General features: G+C 39.1%; 2 protein-coding genes across 2 annotated transcripts; both read right to left on the reverse strand.

The window, feature by feature from the left end:
• Window positions 1–562: 562 nt before the first annotated feature.
• Window positions 563–7408, reverse strand: cdk21 (cyclin-dependent kinase 21). Its single transcript, XM_061711734.1, has 7 exons — window positions 6841–7408; window positions 3759–3891; window positions 3514–3681; window positions 3293–3402; window positions 3128–3178; window positions 2825–2957; window positions 563–705 (listed from the first exon to the last, which is right to left on the reverse strand). Exons 1-7 carry the CDS (start codon window positions 7065–7067, stop codon window positions 628–630), a joined length of 900 nt encoding a protein of 299 aa, XP_061567718.1. The 5' UTR covers window positions 7068–7408; the 3' UTR covers window positions 563–627.
• Window positions 7409–8808: 1400 nt separating this feature from the next.
• LOC133422225 (all-trans-retinol 13,14-reductase-like) lies at window positions 8809–16591 on the reverse strand. Its single transcript, XM_061712170.1, has 11 exons — window positions 16395–16591; window positions 15172–15354; window positions 14680–14921; window positions 12779–12980; window positions 12478–12675; window positions 11632–11751; window positions 11349–11487; window positions 11154–11263; window positions 10901–11070; window positions 9815–9974; window positions 8809–9734 (listed from the first exon to the last, which is right to left on the reverse strand). The coding sequence occupies exons 1-11, from the start codon at window positions 16546–16548 to the stop codon at window positions 9586–9588; spliced, it is 1827 nt and encodes a 608-aa protein (XP_061568154.1). The 5' UTR covers window positions 16549–16591; the 3' UTR covers window positions 8809–9585.
• Between the last annotated feature and the right edge of the window lie 19 nt (window positions 16592–16610).

Raw genomic sequence — 16610 nt, forward strand, 5'->3', positions numbered from 1 at the left:
ATGAACAATGTGACTCATGTAGAAAAATATCTTGTACAGTCTCTCAATATAAACATAAAATACTGGTGTAGTCTGTATTGATTACACCAAAAAACGTCCATAAAAAAAAAGTGAATAAATAAAAATACATCAAATCAGATGTGTTGCACATTTCCAGTACTTACAAGTCACAAACTCTTGACTGAAACAAACATTTTAACTTAGAGGTGCCCATGATACTACTTATAATACATAGTAGTATGTTGTAAACGTGGAAATGAAAAAAAAACAACCTCAAATATTAAGACTCAACAACAATATTTATGTGAAACTTAGCAAAAACAACATATCGGTCCTCCATCCAGATGAAGGCAATCAAATTCACAAAATAAAACTAAGGACATAAAACAAAATAAACTTCACATTCTCAAAGATTTTGCTAATCAAGCTCCATTTCCTACAAGCTTAGAAGTTCAGAAGCCTCAAAACCTCAAATCTGAACACAGCTTCTCATAATTCTGACATTTTCTTTAAAAGAACAAAAAAAGCAAACTCTCACTGTCAACAAACAAGCAAACTGTTCATAGGATTCTTTTTGGTGCGACACTCAGCGGCGGGATTCTTCCTCTTCGCGCTCCTCAGTCATCTTTACGGCTTTCCAAAGAAAGGGTGAGCGAGGGCTTCAGCAGCAGATATGCGACGGCTGGCGCTGAATATCAGGCATTGCTGCAAGTAAGGAGACGTCACAGCTCATGTTAAGTTTGCAGACAAGTACTGTTTGTATTCTCTGAGAGCAAAGTCCCAGTGGGGCTTCTGGGATTCCCACAACCTGCAAGTGTTTGCTATTTTTAGCTGCCCTGGTTCTGGAGGACTGTGATGTGCGGTCGGCCCGCCGCGCTGGCTCTAACTGAGATACACCTGTTGCACCGACTGCAGAGACGCTGGCGCAAATGTTAACGACTTCACGATGCCAGAGCTTAAATCTATCCTCCAGGGAACTTTAATGTAATTAAATCAAATACCAGCAAGGCTACTTACATTTAAACAGGTGTGTGCAATGAGCTTAAATAAAAATAAACTGAAATCACTGATCTCTTCATCTTTGCAGTTCATTAAAGAAAATGGCTGAGAAGTGATCAAAATAATCAAACTGACTGTTCTTACAGGACGATATATTCCAACAGCTCCAACCGGCCAAGTCATGAACTCCAGCAGCTTCTCCAGCTGCACTGAGGTGTTAACGAGATGGTCCCTGGAGTTTAAGCATGTAGCTCAGAAATGTGACCTTGCACCACCCTTAAGCCGGACATACACTGTGCGATTATCGGCTCGTTTTGAGCCGATTTTCCAGTCGTGCGACTTTTTTTTGATCGGGCCCGATTTTGACCCAATCGTTGCTCGTGCCTCGTGCAGTGTACGTGGGGTAACGACGAGAGATTAACACCTCACGACGAGCTCCCGATCACAAATCGTGAGGTTGCAAGAAAATCAAGCATGTTTGAAATCCTGGTCGCTCCTCGTGAAGGAACCGCACAGTTGAAGCAGTGCTGCGACCCGATTGGACTCATCCTTTAACAGAGAGCATGCGCAATCTCTGATGTCACCTCAAAAACTATTATTTGTAGTTTAAGTGTTGCAAATTCACATTACAAATCATGTTTTAATAGCAAAAAAAGACCGCATTTCCACGTACGGTGCGGGTCGCCACGTACCCTGCGCCGTAGGCTCTGCGTTGGTAACGTGGAACCATAAATCAGCCTTCAGTGTGTGCGCTGTCTGCTGTAGGCCGTCAGGTCACCCACCTTTTCGTTTCATCTCGTTCCCACCTCCTGCGTGTAAATTCTTTTCACTTTAAAAAAAGAGCTATTTATGTTAAGCATAGGATAAAAGTTTGAACTCGGATTTTTGGGAAGTATTTTCAAGATCGTTATTTTAATAGCGGGACTATTTCCAGCGGCGCCTGTGTCGAGGAGCGCTTCGGACGCGTCACGTGATCGCGCTGGACCAATAACAGCGGCCCCTAATGTAAACAAACCTGACGTCATACAATGTTGGCGCAACCTCGTCTTCCCAGAAAAATAGAAATAGAAAAATACAATATAATGAGCCGAAAAGTGCACAAAAATGACTAAAACAGTGTTATATGATGCCACAATGAAGATGAATTATAAACTAAAGTGAAATAATAAAAATCGCCCATAATGTGATTTCGTTTTTATCATTGTGCTGTACTGTTCGGAACAACTCTTTTTTCTCTTCTCATTTTGCTGGGACGCCGGGTTCCTCCGCGAGACACAACTTTTGCGGTATGCGTTCATTGTTATGTCTAAAAATGATGCAGAGTGCCGACCCAATCAGAAACGGTACAGATATTTTATTATATATTATATTTCCAGTACACAGAGGTGCGACGGGAGGATTATGATCGTATAGTGTGAGCAGACGGGTCGCATCCGAGCATCGGCTCGTACAGTGTGAGAACATAAATCGTGGGCTCTGAACTTTTGAACTCCGCGATCTAGTCGTGCAGTGTGAGATGGGGCAGTCTCATACGATTCAAAATATCGCACAGTGTATGCCCGGCTTTACAATGCTTCTTTGGACCAGTTTCAATCTGTAGAGACGTCCACACGACAGGAAAGCTCCACTTTAAGACTTAATTTAACTTAAAACTTATTTTTAAACTTTAAAGAACTGAGAGATAATCAGTTTTATCCACTTCGCCCGTCATTTATTTCAATGTGGATTGTAGGAATATCTTAGTTTTGTGTGTGAATTTGTTATCTTTTTATCACTCTTAAGCAAAAAAAGAAGAAGATGTGAAAATCATGATGGACGTGCTTACAGAAAGCAGGTTGTTCTCGTCTGGGCCCAGGCTGGGCATCTGCTCGGTGCAGGATTTTCTCGGCCCCCAGCTCTCCGAGTACGAGACGGGGGTGTCCCGAGGCCAGTCCTCCTTACTGGGCAAACCGATCACCCTGATAAACGAAAAGAACTCACTCACTGGCATTTTCTTTTTGCTTGTTGGGGGAAAACAATACCTCCAAAGGATTTCCCCAATGTTTAAAGAGTATTTCTTTTGTTTAGAGGAGAAAGATCAATAATGACAGTGTAATGTGTCAGGTTCAGTTAGAATAAAAGTACTCACTCAAAGATTTTTTGCAGTTGCTCCACCTCCGTGTATCCCTTAAACAACGGTCTGCAGGACACAAGAACAAAGCTTTATCTCTATCATTGCAACTGTGCAAAAAGTTACAATTTTAACTTAAGCAGTAAACTCAGTCGTTGCATATTTCTGTTTCCACTGTCTCACTTCAGGAGGAAGAGCTCAGCGAAGATGCAGCCGGCGCTCCACATGTCCACAGATGAACAGTAAACAGAATTCAGCAGCACCTCAGGAGCTCGATACCAAAGCGTCACCACCTGAGAGGTGGAGAGAGAAACAAAAAGAAAACTCAGGCAGGTAACAGGTTGTATTCAGAGCTCGTGGTTAGAAATCCTTGCAGGATTGATGCAGTAACCTTTAACACTTACACCTGGAGTCAGAGCGATGTTGAAGGTATGGATGCGTGCTAGTCCAAAGTCTGCAATCTTGACTTCTCCACAGCTGCTGACCAGGACGTTCTGTGGTTTCAGGTCACGGTGCAGCACCAGGTTCGTGTGTAAGAAGTCCAGCCCGCGCAGCAACTGCAGCATCACATCCTGAGAGCAGCGTGGCAGCAGTTACAAGCGTCTAAAGAGCTGCGGCGTTAAAGTACGATCAGACCACGAGATCCCACCTTTATGCAGTCGTGGCTCAGTCCTGGAGCAGGAACCTTGGAGAGGTAGGTGGACAGGTCCTGATCGATGTATTCCAACACCAACGTGAGGTCCAGGGCCGAGCCCACTGGTACAGCAGATGCATCCAAAAGCCTGCAGAGCAGCCATGTTTAGAGAAATCACTGCACCAGTTAAATGAAAGTAAACTGGGAATTACTTTCATGCCTTATTTGAATTTGAAGACACAAATTTGTCAAGGAGCATTCAAATGTCTGAGCTCCAATCTCACGTCAACTGATACTCAGCAATCATTGGCTCATCTGTGTCTGAGGGGGGGGTCTTATTGATAAATCAAGGGTTTACATTGCAGGCCTTAAGATTTAGGTACCAAATAACTATAAAGCAGGTCTTCAACCCTGTCCTCCATGTTTTAGATGTTGCCTTGCATCATCACACCTCATTCTAATTAATGGCCATCATCAGCTTCTCATCCAGATCTGGACAAGTGTGTTAATTCAGTCATTTATTTCACTGTGCGCTGAAGCAGGGAAACATCTAAAACATGCAGGACAGGGGTTGAAGACCACTGCTATAAAGCAATAATATAACCTTATGCCACAATTTTATACGAGCAAACACCTCGAAAGTTGTATTGACCACCAATCAAATTCGATAGCTTGAAAAAGAGGAAAGAAAATTGTGCTTCTTTCATTTTGGGTTGACAGAATGAGACGCCACCTCCACTCAAACTTTATTGATATTTATTGAGATTTTTTTTTAATTTCCCTTACAGTCCCACAATGGGGAAATTCTTTTTCTCTGCATTTGACCCATTTTCTAGTTGAACTAGTATAGCAGTGGTCGCCATGCAAAGGGCACGGCGCCCGATGACGCCTCGGACGGTCGCAATGGTGTTTCGTTCCCTTCTACTTTTTAGCATTTTGTGTAAATTTCCTGTTTTCTTCTGCCTACTCTATTATTGTTTGTAACTATTTAAATCTGGGTTCAGTGAGCGAAATAACCAGAGTCAAATTCCCTGTCTGGCATGTTCAAACTTGGCCAATAAAGCTGATTCTGATTTGCAAATCATTTCAATCTATTTTTCAATCTATTTTTAATACAATTTGACTCCACTCATATGTTCTGATGCAGAGTAGAAAGTAGAAAAGTAGAAAAGTTCCCTGTGGGAGAAAAAGATGACCATACCTGTCAAGTCTCCCGTTTTGGCCGGGAAACTACCGTATTCTACCTCTCTTTCCCCCCGTCCTTCCGTATTAATATTTTCCCCTAAATTTCCCGTTTTATAATATAATAATTTTTTTAAAGCATTATTGTGCCTTTCCTAACTGCATTGTAACTAACCTCACAAGAACTGTCCCTTGCTGTAGCCAGGGTGGCAGTTCTCGCAAGGTTAGGGGCATCAACGGGAACAAACTCAGAACAGATAAGAGATGGATGGATGTAACGAGAGAGGAGACATTTCTGCTAAAAAAGCAAATACTTGGTGCAAATATCTCTAAAAATGGGAAACCAAATTCACTTTCATAAAGAGGAAATACAGAAACATGCGTCTGTGTAATCAGTCAGAATGCCAGAGAGCCACATGAGTGAAAATTACAAATAAAAAGAAAATGTAAATGTTTCACCTGAAAATATTTAAAATAAATAAATGTGCTTTAATTCCCTTTTGTGTTTTCATTTAGGCTCTATTATAGGAATTATATGAATGAATGTTTTTTTTTATTTCGAACATGCATATAAAAAAATAAAAAATAAACAGTAACATCTTCATATTCACATATGTTCGAAAAAAAAGGAGTAGGAAGAAGTATACCCTTTTTCCTAGTTCCTATCCCTTTATAACTCTATGAATTTACATTATTATTATTATATCTACACAATATCCATATAAATATAGTCTATATAAATACTATGTAAACATGCCTATTACCACATAATTATCCATATAAGTATATATAAATATTACATAATTATATCAATATATAGAAAATACAAATATTATATAAATCTATATAAATATACCCTATATAAACGAAATACATATCCCTATAAATATATATATGCTACATACCTAATAAATATATAACATATATTACATAATTATAACTATCCCTCAGTCTCAACATATTATATATACTACATAAATATCTAAAGATATCTTAAGCAAGTATAATATACCTTTTTCCCTATTTTATTTTTCTCACACTCCTCGTTAACCCATTTCCTCCTCCATATACCTGTTTATAAATAATTCAATGTATCTCTTTTTAAACAGATTTATGTTGTCATTACACTACTCAAACATACGACGTTTAGTATTAGGGCCAAACAAAAAAACTAAAAAAGGAAATTACGAGAATAAAGTCCTAATGTAATGAGAATAAAGCCGTAAAATTACGAGAATAAAGTCATAATATTACGAGAATAAAGTCGTAAAATTACGAGAATAAAGTCATAATATTACGAGAATAAAGTCGTAATATATTATAAACATATAAATATAACTTCACAAAATGCTCAATATTCTATTCTCGCAACATTACGACTTTATTCTCGTAATTTTACGACTTTATTCTCGTAATATTACGACTTTATTCTCGTAATTTTACGACTTTATTCTCGTAATCTCCAATTTTTTTTTTGTCTTAGTTTGGCCCTAATACTCCGTCATACAAAAAAGACTCAGCACTGGAAAAAACAACAATTTCCACCTGTTTCAATTAGATTTTCACTTGAAATAAGTAGAAAAATCTTTTTTTTTGCTTGTAATAAGAAGATAAATCTTGTCCCACTGGTAGATTTTCCTACTTATTTCAAGTGAAAATTTACTTGAAACAGGTGAAATTGTCAAATAAGTTATTTTTCTGGTGATGACTCTAAATGTTGAAATAGCAGTAAAACCACATTCATTGATGAAATGACATAAGGGATGGAAAGTTTTACAGGGGGGATGATTTTGACCGTTTTTATTTCAAGGGGGATGCCATCCCCCCTCATCCCCTCTCAACTCCAGTACTGGTTATTTTAGATTTCTCATCATCCCTAACTCCAAACCTTGCCAGGTGTGCAGATGGCACGTACTTGACTATGTTGGGGTGGTTGAAGAAGCCCATCTTGCGCAGCAGCGCCACCTCGCGGATCATGAAGGCGGGGATGCCGTTGTCTGCGTCGCAGCGCAGGTTGAACTTCTTGACCGCCAGGAGCCGCTGCGAGTCCCCCAGCTCTCGGGCTTTATAAACCTTCCCGAAGGAGCCAGCTCCCACCTCTGCCAGGAGCTCGTACTTCAACTGTTTCTGCCAGCCGTTCATGGTCCCCTGCAAGTTCAGCGTCGCTTAACCTGAATTTCACATGATATAAAACAACAAATACGACGCTTTTTTATTTATTTTATTTTTTTAATCCCCCTTAGACCGCGCCCAGTGTAAGCTAGCTAACGAAACGCTTTATATTGATAGGTTAACAAGCAGGTAATTTAATGGCATTTTAATGCAAAGCACTTGCAAGAAAGATGTTTTGATTTCGCAGGTCGGTGATGTTGACATTACATGTTGTTTGAACTTTACCTCAGACTGCGCGCCAGCATCAATCACCTCGCAGCAGGAAAATGTGTCTGGGAATTTAAAATAAGAACAAGCCACGCCCCCTTTGCTTAAACTTTAAGCAAACCACGCCCCCTGGCAGGGTACCAGTGTGCGCATGCTCAGTTCAGTCAGAGTAAACTCATTTATAAACAAATTAAGTAAACACAGTTCAGAAAGAGTTGCTTTATTTCCAGGAATTTTCCAAACAAAGTGAAAAAAGTCATAACTTTTGCAACAAATATTTTTACAGAACAGGTGCACATATTAGTAAACAACATTACACATCATATACAGGACCGTCTCAGAGAATTAGAATATTGTGATTTTCTGTAATGCAATTACAAAAACAAAAATGTCATACATTCTGGATTCATTACAAATCAACTGAAATATTGCAAGCCATTTATTATTTTAATATTGCTGATCATGGTTTACAGCTTAAGAAAACTCAAATATCCTATCTCAAAAAAATTGAATATTCTGGGAATCTTAATCTTAAACTGTAAGCCATAATCAGCAATATTACAGTTTTTCACAATTGTTTAAACACATTTCCTGATTGACTACCTCACTTTCTCAAATCTATAAACACAAATTACAAAACTCACACACAAAATGCAAAATCCTACACTTCTCTTGTAAAAGCACACTCTACCCTCAAAACAGATGAACTCTTCACTAAATGGTATTTCCTTCTCAAATGCCAAACACACACATCATTTGAGTAGACATTTCTGAGCACCCACTGAACACTGATGTGCAGAATGGAAGACACTATAGTATGAATGGAAAACATTATATGAATGCCTCAGTAGAATCATGCATTTGTATGTTCAGTGTTACACCTTCAGCTGTTGGATGGAATATATCACCATATAGTATTCTTATGTATAGACTACTCAAATAGAAAACAACACACAATTCTTTACTGTAACAACAAATATTTTACAGTAGTTGGACTCAAAATGTGCAGTACACTGGACATCACATCAAGCTGCTCACCTCTGTCAATATTGCCCCCATCCATTGTTCTCCAAACAAACCAGGAGCTCACCTGTGACCCTTTTATGGCAAATTGCTGATTGCATATATCACAACAGCCTTTGGAGTTTAGAAATGTGATTGACTGTGTGTTCTGTGTGAACAGCAAGAGAGGGAATTCAGGAAGATTGTGCAGGGTATTGGGAATTGTGTGTAGTGTTGTGAGAAATGTGTGGTATGGAATGGGAATTTGAGTCTAGAGCAGTAAATGTGCTTGGAGTTCAGCAGGATTGGTTCAGGCACCTGAAACACGAGTTTCAGGTTGTGCACATTGTGTCTGATGTTCCAATAAATGTGTTTAAACAATTGTGAAAAACTGTAAAATAATAAAAGGCTTGCAATATTTCAGTTGATTTGTAATGAATCCAGAATGTATGACATTTTTGTTTTTTTAATTGCATTACAGAAAATAAAGAACTTTATCACAATATTCTAATTTTCTGAGACAGTCCTGTACTGTATGTTACATTCCCTACTGTTAGAGCCAATTTTGTATTGTGTTTTACTCCCCATTTAATAACTTGTGTGGGTATGTGAATTGTTGTAGGGCCATTTTTTGCACAGTAGGTGGTATATGGAGTTTTAGGGAATAGGTTTCATAAAGGTGAGGCTTATCACGGGCAGTTTTTTGACTTAAGTTGTGACTTGACTTGATTTGACCCAAACAAACAAGAAAAAATCTACAAGTCACTGAGGCGCTGATTTACCGGAAACAGATGACGCGTCTTAACTTTGGCATCGCATTGTTGCAGTTTTGGTCTTGCAGCTTTTACTGGTTTCATGCAAGTTATAGCTTTATAAGTGCATGTAGTTCGCTGTATATAAAAGGAGCTTGTGCATACAAATAAATACCCTTTTTGAGCATCACAGAGGATGTTTATGGACAATCATTCATTCAGCTGACATACTGCCCAAGGAGACGCATCATCTGTTACCGGTAAATCAGCGCCTCAGTAGTAGGTAAGTAGGTTTTTTCTTGTTTGTTTGGGTCAAATCAATTCAAGTCACAACACCTACCAATGAGTTTAAGAGGACAGATTACTCATCAAAAACCTCAGTAATCAGACAAACCACATGTCGTGTTGGTTATATTTAACCAAGTAAACAATAACAGTGCAGCTTTGAATATGTGAGATGAGGCGTCACGCTTCCAGTCACACTGTGACTTTGAGTTGCAGTGTTGAAGGACAGTATGTGTCCGCGGCTACTCCCCTTTACGTTTGTTGTCTTCAGATTTGGTTCTCTTCGCCAGGGCGATGGCGTCCAGGTGCAGGTTTCGGTTGAGAATGGCCGAGCCACAGGTGAGAGCCCCGGCGAGGGCGCCGGCGAACCCACACAGAAACACATCCTGGCCTGCGAAAGGAGAAAACGCTGAGTGAGATGACTGCGGTCTGAAAGCCCTGGATCGAGGGATGATACCCAGACAGACGTACCGGTCAGATAGAGGTTCTTCAGCGGCGTCTGAGGTCTGATCGTAGCGCTGAGCTCCGGGCTGAACCGGGCCACACCGTGATCTATGCCGTAGATCTCTCCTTTGGGGGCTCCAATGTAGTGCGTGTTTGTGATGGGGGTGCCAGCATCAATGTACTCGATCTGCAGACACAACAAAGGATTACTTAATAGAGGAGTGGGTGACCATTTCTGATATGAAAATGTAGCATTTGCCAGAATTACTGGTTATGTACCTCCGGTTATAAACAAGAAAGATCGATAACGTCCCCATTATTTAAAATAGAAAAAAAAAAAAAAAAAAAAAAAAATATATATATATATATATATATATATATATATATATATACATACATATACACACACACACAATACAGACCAAAGGTTTGGACACACTACCCCATTTGTTTGAATTTGGGGTCTTTTGGTCTGTACTATATATATATATATATATATATATATATATATATATATATATATATATATATATATATATATTTACGATAACATAAAAGAACGAACTGACAGCACGGAATAACATCTAATATTGTGTAAAAATAAGCCCCTGCTGATACCAGTCATATAAGATAAGATAAGATAAGATAATCCTTTATTACTCCCTCAATGGGGAAACTCACATGTTAGCAGCAGTACACTTAACACACACATGCAGGGAAGGGGGTAAAAAAGTAAAAAGTTAAAAATATATACAGTATATTTACAAGATATAGACAGTATATATACATTGCGATGGAAATAAAAAGTAGTGCGAAGGGAAAAAGATATATATATATATATATAAATAAAAGATCTTTCAGAGCATGTTAATGTCCCGAGAGACATCCCATTTTTCATTGTTTGAATTGATAAGATGTTTTTTTAACTAAGTAAGTTTTAACGTGAATGATTTTGAGCTTTAAATATGATACATGCGAATGATAGATCTAATAACAAATATGACTCTAAGAAATTCCCATCATAACTTGGTATTTTATTACCAGAACATATAGAATTGTTTGTCTTCAACTCATGAGAAGTGAGAAGAAAGCGAGTGGATCTAAAACGTTCACCTTGTCTCTGGTGATCTTGGGGAACACGTCCATCACCACCTCCAGAGCAGTGTCAATGAACGCTTGTTTCAGCTCCTTGTAGTCGCCTCCTCTGTTCGTCACTTTGCCGTCCTTCCACTCATCAAACCAGGCATAGTTGGCAAAACTAACCAGACTCAAAGTAGACTTCCCTGGAGGGAAGGGGAAAGAAGAGTGAGATGGAGGAGAAAAGCACAAGAGAACCAGGTGTGGTCACGTCCCGTCACATCTGTACCTGGTGACCTCTCCTGCCAGGTTGGGTCTTTTGCTGATGGAGAGGCAACAAACAGCAGAGGGATACTTTTGGCCGACTCCTCCCTCTCTCCGTTCAGATATTTCTCCACCCTTAAAATAAAACAAGGGGTTCTGGTCATTTCACACCTTCAAAAGTTCCATATGTCTCATGAGAATTAAGAAAAACGTAACACACAGTTCATCGAAGTTGTGTTCGGTAAAGATCCAGTAGTTATCTGCTTTCAGGCCCAGCTCCTCTTTGGTTCCAGTCATACCCAAAAAGATGCTCAAGCCTCCTTCACCGTGCTTCACCATACGGAGCTGCTTCTGGATGGCTGCAAGGGAGGAGAGTTTGCTGCTTTTCCGTTTTCTCTCATTGTACATTTTTTGTACAACGGCACATTTTCTGGACAAAAATGTGAACTTAAATATTAAAAAACGTGGATACTGATCACCGATCATCACTAGTTGCAACTAACCTGGCATAGTCTGGAGATCTGTGGGCAGCAGCTTCTCGTAGGTGTTGTAGATGCCGGCATTAGAGATGACCATCGGGGCCCGGATGTGAAGCTCCTCCTGACCTTTGAGCACGCTCACACCTGAAACCAAATGATCCAAATGCAGTGATCTCCCATGAGGGATCTGGCTGGTGTGGCCGCGAGCGGACGAACGGATGACCTGAGGGAGCTAGGGCTGGGCGATATGTACCAAAAGTCATATCTCGATATTTTCTAGCTGAATGGCGATACTCGATATATATCGATATTTTTTCTGTGCCATAATTGGGGTTTCCCCCAAAGCATTATAGCATAGCATCTCTGTTAGCTTCATTTTTTTCTGAGGCAAACCCTTAAAATGCCTCGTGCTAAATGTCACACAGGTACCTTTATTAACAGAGGTCTGCACAATATCAAAATGTATAAAACAAATGAAATAAAAATAAACTGCCTGCATATATAGAATAAAAATGCTTCTAGAATAAAACAAATATCCCTTTCCTGCATAACAATTACATTCAAATACACTGTGCAATTAATACAATGTAGACAGTAACAGGCAGACTTTTCCACTGAGGTTGACAGTTGTGCAAATAACAATAAAAATAAAACATTCAAGTCAATTTGTCACAAAATAAGCTATATCAAAATCATAAAAAAAAATATATATATATATATATATATATATATATATATTTTATTTTTTTTTATTTTTTTTTTTTAAATCGATATAAACGATATTGTCTCGTACCATATCGCGTTTGAAAATATATCGATATATATTAAAATCTCGATATATCGCCCAGCCCTAGAGGGAGCCACACCCACCACAAGCTTCCTTTGCGTCGTTGAATAAGATGCGGTTGACCGGGGCTCGGACCAGAACGGCGCCCCCTGCCTTCTCAATGATGGGGATCATGTGGTAGGCAATCTCACTGGCTCCACCTTTAGGGTACCAGGCGCCGTTCAGGTAGTGAGTGACCAGCAGACTGTGCATGGAGAAGCTGGCGTCTTTTGGCATGTTGCCTGCAGATCAGCGACGGAAACAAACACTGTGAGCAGCGTGCCGACAAACAAGTCCATCAACTAAACATGGAGCTCTGGGCTAAACATGGAGCTCTGGGCTCACCGTAGGTGCCAAAGATGTAGCTGAAGACGGCCCGGAGGTCCTTGTTTTCTGTCAGCTCATTCACCACTTCTGTCAGGCTGCGCGGGGCCATTTCGAAGAAGAAAGACAGACGTTTGGCGAGGCCAGTGTAGATCAGGAAGTTGGCCAGCGGCGTGGGGCAGATCTTCAGCATAGCGAGCAGCCAAATGCCACGACCCACTTTCTGAAACACACGTGAAATGCACAGAGGTCAAAGTAATTCAGCGTACATACTGATCCTACTTTTAATTAGAATATTAGATATTGTTTTTGTTTTCAAGGAAGATGTTGGTGATTCCTCTTGAAAGGTTCCCCTGCATCACTCCTCTAGTGCAGTAAGAACCATAAGACTTAAAACAAAAGAAAGGAAAGTTCATGACATGGTCCTAAACACCTGCCACTACCGAGGCCTCAATCCTGAAGTCTTGCATCTACGGGTGGTGCTGCAACAATCAAGGTGACTTTCTTGAAATTACCTCAAAACTGCTTCAACTAGAATTCAGAAACATCTTTCGTTTAATGTTTTAAAAACAAATCTACACGTTCAACATCGTAAACTGCAGGACTGGTCCTCACAAAGCAGACTGGAGATGCTCTCGTCCGGAACTTCAGCTTTAAAATAATTGATTGTCAAATGTGAACCTCTGAGATAACAGCCTGAAATTCAACACACGTTTAGAAGTGTTCACAGTTGACTTACAGTATAATTAACTAGAACTTAATGAGATGAATAAATCCATCTGTTCATTACGATCTTGACATTTATTTGATGTTTTGTTCCTCCAACCTCAAAATCTGCAAAAGCTCTCAAGCTAGAAGAAAAATAATAATAATAAGTAAACACATCCACTGTTTGGGTTATGCATGTTTGCATTGCTGCCGCCCCCCTGCTACTTCAGAGGTCCGTCAATCAGTATTCTACTTTAAAAAGTACATAAAAAATGAATTTATATGTTTATCTTCATAAAACTTTAACTGACCGCGGATTCTTTTAAAATTTGAAGTTAGATGTGACGCGTGAAAATATTTGTCAAGCAGGCAACTTCTACTAGCCAAATATTTAGTAACACTTATTTGTTTACGGCAGAATCTAAATAATCTGTTTAATAAAGCACATTGGCTAAGTGAGGCTGCACCATAAACTGAAGAACTTCTATTCTTTTATTTTTGACTGAACTACTTGATATTAACTTCATTATTTTTTGTGAATTTTGGATATAAGCATAGAAATTAAACAGGAAGGTTACTATAAGGGCAATTAGAGGGAGAAGGGGTATGAATAAATACGTTTTGCTTCTTCATACCCCTTTTCAGACAATTTGCAGCAAATCAATGTCATATATGTAGGTATAAATACTTACAAAGTTATTCAATTAGAAATGTTGTTTCTATTACCAGTATGTACAAATTTATATATGAATATATATTGCGACTATGAGTCAATACTGGTGAATATGTATATGTTGTTTGGGATTGTTCTTTTGTAAATACTGTTTACCAATCACTTTTGTGGCACTTGTCTGAAATAAATTCATTTATTCATTGATTCAACTTACATCCCAGGCAAGTAAGTTAATTGTAAAGAGCTTTGTGAGTTTTAGTCTTCCATCAAAATGCAACCGCTTCAATTGTGTATCAGCTTTTATTATTTCACTTAACTGTTTTATGGTTTTATTACATACTCTGAACTTTGATTTCCGATACTACACAATCAGAAACCTGTATAATCAAGTTTTTTGTGTCAAAGTACAGCTTTAACATTCAAAGCGTTCAACGTTCACATGGGATCTTGTGTTACAACACAATAAGTGGCCTGACAGCATCTGAAATGACTCAAAACAGACTAAGAACAAATAAACGATAATCAATTAGATGGATCTCACCTTGACCAGCCTCATGTACTCGTCGATGGCCTTCTCCTCTCCGGGGAAACACTTCTTCAGCTCTTCGGGGAAGCGAGTCCTCCCGCTGTAGATGGGGTACCGGCGGCGGTTTTCTGGAGGTCCCAGCACCACCTGGTCAAACGGGTTCTCCAGAGGCTCCCACAGCAGCTGCCCGTCCGTTAACTGGTCCAACATGCAGCGAAACGGCTTGTGGTCCAGCAAATCCCCGATGTAGTGGATCCCTGTGGTTTAACGTGACAACCGTTCATCAAGAATGAGACCGAAGCTCATGTTTTAACTTCATGTGGAAATAATGTGAATGAGTGGAAGCACAGAGAAGTCCACAGTGTAGAAAAGTTGATCTTTATCCTAACTCTGACCTTTATCCTAACTCTGACCATAATTCAGCAAATATTTGGTCTTAACAAAGCAACATTTAGAGGTTTCTTCCATTTTTAGGCACATTTCAGGCAGACAAGCCCTTCATCTTACCAACATCGAACTCAAAGCCCTTCTCAGTGAAAGTGTGGCAGCATCCTCCAGCCCGGTCGTGCTGCTCCAGAACCAGGACTCTCTTTCCAGTTTTAGCCAGCAGCACGGCCAGCCCCAGCCCACCGATCCCACTGCCGATGACAACCGCATCCAGGTTGTCTGGTACTTTACTGGACAGGAAACCTGCAGAAGGGACAAGGAGACTAAAGTCTCTTTTTTGCAGATGAAACACCTCAAGAAATAAGACAATTCAATTTAAAAGAGGATTATTAATTCAACTTTACACATGTTAAGATAAGATAAGATAAGATAATCCTTTATTTTCTCCCTCAGTGGGGAAACTTATTTTGTTGGCAGCAGTACACTTAGCACACACATGCAGGGGGAGGGGTAAATAGAGACTAAAAAGTAAAAAATATATATAAAATATGTATAATTACAGAAATATGAGCAGTATATACAGTAGACTGAAAGAAAAGAAACCTTCAAACCTGCAAAAAAAAAAGCAGGTAGAGTGTGTGTGAGGTAGACTGGCAGATATTGCACATATGATATTGCACATCTTTGCACATGTTTTATGTTCATGCCAGAAGAATATACCTGTTTACCAAAGGCTGAATGTATTCATTCTCAATTTTCCAGAAAAATAACAGATTTATTTATTTTTTTTGACACCACATCTGACAAAATTGCCTTAATTGTTTATATTTACAGTTGACATCATTCTCTAAGACAAAGTCTGATTCCAAGTCCACTGTGTCTTGTGAAACTGTGCAAAATTACAACACTCAACACATTTCCATGTCTGGGAGCCTCCACTTACAGGACTGTCTCAGAAAATTAGAATATTGTGATAAAGACCTTTATTTTCTGTAATGCAAAAATGTCATAAATTCTGGATTCATTACAAATCAACTGAAATATTGCAAGCCTTTTATTATTTTAATATTGCTGATCATGGTTTACAGCTTAAGAAAACTCAAATATCCTATCTCAAAAAATTTGAATATTCTCGGAATCTTAATCTTAAACTGTAAGCCATAATCAGCAATATTAAAATAATAAAAGGCTTGCAATATTTCAGTTGATTTGTAATGAATCCAGAATGTATTACATTTTAGTTTTTTTAATTGCATTACAGAAAATAAAGAACTTTATCACAATATTCTAATTTTCTGAGACAGTCCTGTAGTTTTGCAACAAATCCTGCACATCAAACTCACCTTGCTTCAGGACTTTATTTTTCTCTTTATCATGAACCATCTGTTTCAAAGGTTCGCGAGTGTCCTTGTCGAAGGGATTTGGCCCGGAGCTGAAGAAGAAATATTTCAGTATATACAAAAGCAGCGCTACACAAACGACCCATACGACAATCATCGTGTCACCAGTTCGTCCACCACATGTGAGGAAGGCGACTCTGTCCACTTTGACGTTCAACT

The sequence above is a fragment of the Cololabis saira genome, chromosome 21, assembly GCF_033807715.1.
Source record: "Cololabis saira isolate AMF1-May2022 chromosome 21, fColSai1.1, whole genome shotgun sequence".
Classification (NCBI taxonomy): domain Eukaryota; kingdom Metazoa; phylum Chordata; class Actinopteri; order Beloniformes; family Belonidae; genus Cololabis; species Cololabis saira.

What these genes read in the sequence shown, in the direction of transcription:
- LOC133422225 (XM_061712170.1), bottom strand. Translation starts at nt 16,548, where the DNA reads ATGATTGTCGTATGGGTCGTTTGTGTAGCGCTGCTTTTGTATATACTG. An exon ending in AGTACATGAGGCTGGTCAAG is followed by an intron (nt 12,981 to 14,679) that starts GTGAGATCCATC and finishes CGTGTGTTTCAG; the next exon opens with AAAGTGGGTCGTGGCATTTG. An exon ending in CCAAGATCACCAGAGACAAG is followed by an intron (nt 9,975 to 10,900) that starts GTGAACGTTTTA and finishes TTGTGTCTGCAG; the next exon opens with ATCGAGTACATTGATGCTGG.
- cdk21 (XM_061711734.1), bottom strand. Translation starts at nt 7,067, where the DNA reads ATGAACGGCTGGCAGAAACAGTTGAAGTACGAGCTCCTGGCAGAGGTG. An exon ending in TGAGCCACGACTGCATAAAG is followed by an intron (nt 3,682 to 3,758) that starts GTGGGATCTCGT and finishes CGCTGCTCTCAG; the next exon opens with GATGTGATGCTGCAGTTGCT. An exon ending in ACGAGAACAACCTGCTTTCT is followed by an intron (nt 706 to 2,824) that starts GTAAGCACGTCC and finishes CCTTACTTGCAG; the next exon opens with CAATGCCTGATATTCAGCGC.